This window comes from Suricata suricatta, chromosome 7 (assembly GCF_006229205.1).
Source record: "Suricata suricatta isolate VVHF042 chromosome 7, meerkat_22Aug2017_6uvM2_HiC, whole genome shotgun sequence".
Taxonomy (NCBI): Eukaryota; Metazoa; Chordata; class Mammalia; order Carnivora; family Herpestidae; genus Suricata; species Suricata suricatta.
Window position 1 is genome coordinate 94,485,164 of NC_043706.1, and position 7,647 is coordinate 94,492,810.

General features: G+C 36.1%; 1 protein-coding gene across 1 annotated transcript in view; it reads right to left on the reverse strand.

Annotated features, from left to right (window-relative positions):
- Positions 1 to 7,647, reverse strand: part of AK9 (adenylate kinase 9) — a 107,335-nt gene that overhangs the window by 58,984 nt on the left and 40,704 nt on the right. Inside the window, exons 17-19 of the mRNA XM_029943204.1 lie at positions 5,635 to 5,791; positions 4,704 to 4,818; positions 837 to 907 (exon numbers count right to left, since the gene is read on the reverse strand). Of these exons, the coding sequence (XP_029799064.1) occupies positions 837 to 907; positions 4,704 to 4,818; positions 5,635 to 5,791 (343 nt within the window). The remainder of the gene's footprint in view (positions 1 to 836; positions 908 to 4,703; positions 4,819 to 5,634; positions 5,792 to 7,647) is intronic.

A 7,647-nucleotide genomic window follows, 5' to 3' on the forward strand; every position in this document is an offset into this window, starting at 1 on the left:
TAAGAATCCAATTATATTGAAATGTAGGTACAGAGATACCAAAATAAATTTTGTGCTGTAGGAAAATTGTGCATCTTTACTAATGCATTAAATAACAACAAGCAGGAGCTGGTTTAATAACCACCATCATTTTGAAATAGTGATAAGCATAATCAGGATATATAAAACTGTAATGTGATATGAAAATATCTTTGTTTCTACCGGTGCCAAAGCTAAGATACTACTGATACTGTTGTGGTGTGTTGCCTATATTAATTACCAGTTGAAGGAAGTATTAAATTTCAGGTCAAGTCAGTGAAAATAAAGTTGTAGTTATTTTCCCATTCAAGCTCACAGGCCTCTGAATTTTAACCATGAACCCCAGGTCAAGAGCTTCAGTCTTCAAAGAAACTGTTGGAGTAAGTTCTATAATGGAGATGGAAATTTAAGTTCCAAGAAAATGGGTATAGCAGCAGATTGGCTGTTTCCTCAGTGTCCCAAGGATCCTTCTACCAGAATCCCAGCAGCCATGTGTCATATGTGACAAGGACAGGCATTTTAAGACACGCTGCAGATACGTGTGGAGAGGGTGCATGCGGAGGTACCTGTGTGGGAACTCTTTTCCTACGACTCCATTACTCTAGTGACCATACAATTTATTAGCTAAATTGGAACATTAGGAATGAAAGGGGGTCAAATAAATATTTCAGTACCATAGGCATAAACCTAGATATGCCTCATGGGCAAACTGGGATACATGGTCACCCTGTCTGTAATTCACTTAAAATACTGCAGTTCCCTGTAGTAACAATACAAAATTCAATGACACATCATTAGTGACATAAATCTGTGTTTGCCTTTTGCTTTCTCACTCATAGTTTCCAACAGCCTTTGGTTTTCTTGTATTAGTGACTCTTCAGCGGCTTTTCTGAAATGAAAATGTCCAAAATTTAATCACCTTTGCAAATTCAGACGTTTCACAGTATTACAGTATATGAGGCTTATGGTAGTAAAAATAGAGTAAGTTGTGTATAATGTTAATTATACTTTTAACTTTACAATGTAAATGTTTAATTTGCTGATATTGAAGCCAGTTAATTTTCCAGGATTTTGTTTATTTTTCCAGTTTTTGGGTTTTTTTGGTAAGGAAAGTTGCAATGTTACACTCCAAAAAACTTCATCTGTTAATTGGGAAATTTGTCAAAATGAATAAAGGATTGTATAACTCCAATTTGAAAAGGTAAATGGGAGAAGTCACACCACTTGCCCTTCAGATTAAGTGAAAAATGTTCACAAAACAAGTGAAAAGTGTTAAGTGACAAAAAGCATAATATAAAACTATGTATAATATAATTTTAATTTTGTACCTAAAATTTACCTAAATGATGATCAAAAGATTAGAACAAAGCTAGTCAAACTGTTCATAGTAATTATCTCTGGGTGCTGGCATTATGAAAATTTTTACTTTTTTTCATCTTTTTTTGCATTTAAAAATACCGGGTGGCTCAGTTGGGTAAGTGTCTGACTTCAGCTTAGGTCATGACCTCGCGGTTCATGAGTTCGAGCCCTGAGTTGGGCTCTGTGCTGGCAGCTCAGAGCCTGGAGCCTGCTTTGGATTCTGTGTCTCCCTCTCTTTCTACTCCTCCCCTGCTTGCACGCTGTCTCTCTCTCTCTCTCTCGAAGTAAAGAAACATTAAAAAATAAAATAAAATAAAAATTTTCTATATTGATTTAATAGATAATTATCTTTGCAATCAGGACAATTATTTCCTGACTTCTTCTGAACACAAAAATAATGAAATTTGGAGACTTGGACTATAAAAACTTAAATATCTGGAGAGAATCTGTTTTTCATTAGGGGTTGAACCACTAATCCTGCCTTTCTGGTGAAGACAGGTATAAGGAAAGCTAGTAAAGTGACAAAGAGGGGCAATATTGGTTAAAATTAAAATTTATATACCTTTGACTTAAAATTCTATAACTAGGAATTAACTCTCAAGAATTGACATACTACTGCACAAAGACACACGAATAAGAATGTTGACTGCATCTTTAAAAAAAGAATACCCTCAAATCGTATCAAGTATTCACCAATAGGGGATGAATTAAGTAGAGCCCATTCATATTGGTTGCCCACACTGGGGCAGTTTTTCTGTTTTTATAGGTCTATCCTTCTCCATAATCAGTGTTCTTTGCATCCTTTTCCACATCCTGGGAACATCTAATTATTTCTATTCTTTTCAAAAGACATTATTATGCTTCTTTTGCCAACAGGGGCATTTCTTGTTATTAGGGAATGTTCTCTAATTTAGGTATTCTAAATCCTGCAATCTAGCTGCAGTCTTGGGGTAATTTGAGTTCTCTTTGTTCATGACCCAGACCTCTGAGACTCCTGGGTATTCTTTCTGCACTCCTTCCCCATTAGATTGTGTGCCAATTAGCAGTCATTCTGTTTATTTCAGGCAGGGCTCTTTTGTGAAACTTTCCTTGCCCACAGCCTAAATACAGTAAGCCGCTGCTAAGAATCTTAAGACCTGATGAGAATAAGAAAGAATTCTGCTGTCAGTTGTTAGTCACATCTACAAAACCACTGGACAGATGAGTCAAAGACAAATGGTAAGGACAGAAATCATCTTGCACTTGACCAGCGCATCTGGAAACTGATGCTATAAAAGCTGCAAAACTCAGTGTGTCTGTAGATATCCTCCTAATTCTATCTACTTTCCAACCAAGATGCAAGGCCTTTAAATGGCTTTTTTTTTTCTTTTTAACAGTTTTAAATTTCATTTTCTCTGGCATATGAAAAATGTTTGTTTAAAAATACTCATGTTGAGTTTTTAAAACATAGAAATGTAGAAAATATATAGGACATATAGAGATGTAGGAAAGCTTGCTTCAATCTGGGCAAGTCTTTGCCTTTAAGAAGTTTACAAAGATGTGAAAATTTGAAATCAAAAGAGGTTAACAATTGATTATAGAGATAGCTCCAAGGGTAAAAGGGAAAGGAAGGTAGAGTAGGGAGAAAGTGGGTCTTTCTTCCTTTTTTAAGAAAACGATACACGTGGAGTGTGTGGGTGGCTTTGTTGGTTAAGTGACTCTTGGTTTGGGCCCAGGCATAATCTCAAGGTCGTGGGATCAAGCCCTGCCTTTGGCTCTACACTGACAGGGCAGAGCCTGCTTGGGATTCTCTCTCTCCTTCTTCCTCTACTACTCTCCGGCTTGTGCACTCACGCACGTGTGGGCACACACACACACACACGCTCTCTCTCTCTTTCTTTCTTTCTAGCTCAGAGCCTGGGGCCTGCTTCAGATTCTGTATCTCCCTCTCTCTGACCCTCCCCTGCTCGTGCTGTCTCTCTCTGTCTCCCAAAAATAAATAAAAACATAAAAAAATATTTTTAAATGATACATGTATATGTAGTATGTATTCTAAATTATATCCTTAATATGTTGCAGGTGTTCAGTCTAAAAACCACATGAACTGTGTTTTACTTTTGTGTTAATATCTTCATCTGTCCTCAAATATTTCCATTTCTCATACACTGAGAAAAAATTAGGTAATCCCTTAAACCTTAGCAGATGGTAGCTCTATTTATAACAAAACTTATAAAGGCTGAAAGTAAATGTAATATATTTGTAATTTGTAAATTTGTAAAAAAATTTGTAATTATTGTCTTTTTACTCAATATATCAAATATTTTTACTAAATAACCTAACTAAATTATACTTCATATATTTTGGTATCAAGTTCTTAAAGGAATAGCTAACTTAGATGAATAGTAAACACTGAAAAAAAATCCTCTTACATACACTTATCAGTTATCGCCTCCCCTGCCCCTCATTATGCTCCTCCCAGCTTCATAATTTCTAGAGTTCAAAGAGCTCTCCTAAATCCCAGCTCTAACCGCTGATATCTGAGGGGAAAAGGAAATAGCATTTGACAAAGCTCCTATAGGGGCTGTCCTTAACGGCAGGAGGTTTGGTGGATTAGCATAAAGAAATTCAATTATTAAATTATCACTTTGAGAAGTAGGAATCCCAGTGGATGAAATGAAATCTAAAGCACATGTTTTACCAAGAAAGAACAATTAGCAAAATAAGTCACTAGTTCTTTTCATATTTTATTCTCTAATCTGAAGAACTTGATAGTTTATTAAAGTTTAGTTCTTGACCCCACCATAGACATATAGATAGATATGTGTTCACATTTGTAAAAGTTCTTCATTGCACCCAGATTGGAGAATACACTTTGATGTTGAACCTGTCAACTACAAATAATTAGTCTTGTTTTTTCCTGATGTAGAATATAGTCAGGGTTCAGATTTTAATTATATCACACAAGTGTATTTTCATTGATTTCTTATCATGTTATTTCTTCAATTTGTGAATACTAGTCAGCAAAATTATTTAAGTCACAGACAAATATGGTAAAAAAAATCTTGCCTGTGCTCAGTTTTTTACAATATCTTTTGAGAGTAGACCTTTGATTTAGAGTCAGTTTGAATTCAGGCTGTGAAAACATCCACAACTCGGTACTTTAGAGACTCTGAAAGTATTTGTAAAACTACTGTTTTTTTTGTTTGTTTTGTTTTATAATGAAATAGAATTGGATCTACTTAGTAGACCCGTTTTGATATTAAAGACATTTCATAAATGTAGCTCGTAAGTAGATATTTAACAGCTATAAAAGATTAACTTGTTTTATTAAGCCAGACAGATTTTACCTTGCTTCTTCTTCCTCTTTTTTTTTCATTTGTACTTCATTTAATAATCTTTCTAAAATCTTAGAGTCAATTTCAGATTTATTCTCTAAGTACAGCCTATTCAGTAAATATTTTCCTGAAATAAGATAAAGAGAATAACATTAATTTGAAGCTCTATAAAATACAGTGAGATATATGTTGGAAATTAATGATGAAAAATTATTTCTTCCTATATCCAAAAACATTTTCCTTTAAGCATTTATTTAAGGAGAGCCCAGGTTCTTTAAAATACTGAGACCATCTCAAATCCTTTCTAAGAGGTATATATTGGCATCATAAAAATAACTAAAACATGAAAAGAGATAATATATTATATTTCCTCCCTGGAAACTCTTTTCAAATATGTTTCCTTAAAAGGAAAGATGATGGCATATTCTTAGCCCCCAGGTCAAAGATTAGTTGACCATATGTGTAGGGGTGTATTTCTGGGCTCTCTATTCTGTGCCATTGGTCTACGTGTCTGTTTTTATGCCAGTACCATACTGCTTTGATTATTATAGCTTAGTTCAAAGGGATGGGATAATTAAAATTGAGTCCCACTATCTTCATATACTTAATATTTCCCATTTGAGGAGAATAAGAACAGGTATATAGTCTCTATTCTCAGCCTTCTATACTTCTCATTTAGAAGTTATAGTGCTGCCTGGGAATGGGGTGTTAAACTCTCAGCACCAAAGAATAATTGTTAGGGCCTGAGGGAACATCCAGTGATGCTATCCCTGGCCATCCACTTGGTGAATGGATGCCTGATTTTGTGTACCTCTAAGTCATGAAGGGATTGTTGCAGTGGCACCCAGGGAGAGTGGAGAGTTTTCCGTTTTGTATTTCCACCAAACATATCAACAGCAATAAGAACTTCACTTTCAAATTTACATGATAAATATTTACCAACCATTGTTTTCTGTATCTGATAAACAGATTATTAAATCAGGTATAATTTTTTTCTCGACTAAGGCTATCCACAGTTCGTTTGTAATAGGGCAGTTGTCCAGTATCCATCCTCCATATTTTGGGGCACCCAAAGACCTACTTCTGTTTTCTTCAGCAACCTGTGAAAAATGATACACTGAGATTACCATTAAAGCCACAGAAGTCAAGGATACTTCTTTGATGTATCATTTTTGTGGACTTTCACCAATTATTTTTCAAATTCTCACTTGAAAGAAAAAAAACAATCATTTAATTTTAAAAGAGAAAATTTTAAAGAAATAAACTAAGTTTTAAAAATTAAGAATGGGAAGCAAAAGTTTTTATTAATATGATAATGCATATTTGCTATTTGTGCTTCAGCATTATATACATATTTTTATTTTATATATATATATAGAGAGAGAGTGTGTGTGTGCCATGTGCATGAGTGGTAGAGGGGCAGAGAGAGAGAGAGAGAGAGAGAGGGAGAATCTCAGGTAGGCTCCATGCTACCAACATTGGGCTCAACGCCACAACCCTGGGATCAGGACCTGAGCCAAAGTCAAGAGTCAGATGCTCAACTGACAGAGTCAGCGAGACGCCACTATCACTTAGTATTATAGAGTTCAGATCCTGATTTAGGAGCTCTTAGGTACTGAGGGCCCACGAGTCTGCATTTCTAACATGCCTCCAGGTGACAGCTGTCCATGGACCACTTCTTGAGTAGCAGGGGCCCAGTCCGAATTGCCTGTTTTAGTGACAACACTCTTCACTCCCCTTTTGCCTTTCATCCCTCAGTGTGAGAGCTGAAAAGGTGCTGAGATGGTTGCTAAAAGCAGTGTGAAGGAATTGGGAAAAACAAAACTTGCAGGTGCGTAGGGAGTTCTGCTCAACCCTCGTCCTGCAGTAGCAACAGCTTCAACACGAGCATGGAAAGTAGTGATGTGGATCTGTGAATACACCGACTCTGAGAGTTTCGACTTTGTGTGTAATCATAGGTGATCACAGGATATTAGAAGTCAGAGGGGAAGAGACGTCATGAGGATGGGCATAACTCACTGGCCTCTGCAGAATTTCAGATCACCTACTTTTTGAATTCCCATCTCAATGAAGAGTCTTTTAAAAAAAGAATTTTAAACACTTTGAAATACTTAACATAGAGAATTAGGGAAAAAGAGGGAGCTATAAAAAAGAAGTATAAATGAAAAGAAGTCAGACAGAGAAAGAAAAATACTATATAATCTTACTTATATGTAGAATCTAAAAGAATGAACTCATAGAAACAGGGAACAGACTTGTGGTGACCAGAGGCGGGGATCGGGGGATGGGTGAAGGGGACCAAAAGGTACAAATGTACAGTTATAAGATAAATAAGTCTGGAGATGTAATATTCAGCATGGTTTGACTATAGTTTACAACAACACTACATTGTATATTGGAAGTTGCTAAGAGAGTTGATCTTAAAAGTCCTCACCACACACAAAAAAAACTAAGTATGTGAAGTGATGGATGTAAGCTAAAATTATTGTGGTAAATATTTTGCAATATATACATATACTATATCATGTTATCCATCTTAAACTAATTCAGTGTTATATGTCAAATACAACTCAAGAGGGGCGCCTGGGTGGCTCAGTAGGTTAGGCATCTGGCTTCAGTTCAGGTCATGATCTCGCAGTTTGTGAGTTCCAGACCCACACTGGGCTTTGTACTGATAGCTCAGAGACTGGAGCCTGCTTCAGACTCTGTGTCTCCCTCTCTCTTTGCTCCTCTCCAGCTCATGTTCTGTCTTTCTCTCTCTTGAAAATAAACATTAAAAAAAAAACTCAACAAAACTGGAAAAAATGTAAGTGGTTAATGAAAAAATATTTTATTTTTGAGAGAGAGAGAGCAAGCATCTGAGAGAGAGTGGGGGAGGAGCTGAGAGAGAAAAACAATCCCAAGCAGGATCTGTACTGTCAGTGTGAAGCCTGATGCATGGCTCGAACCCATGAAC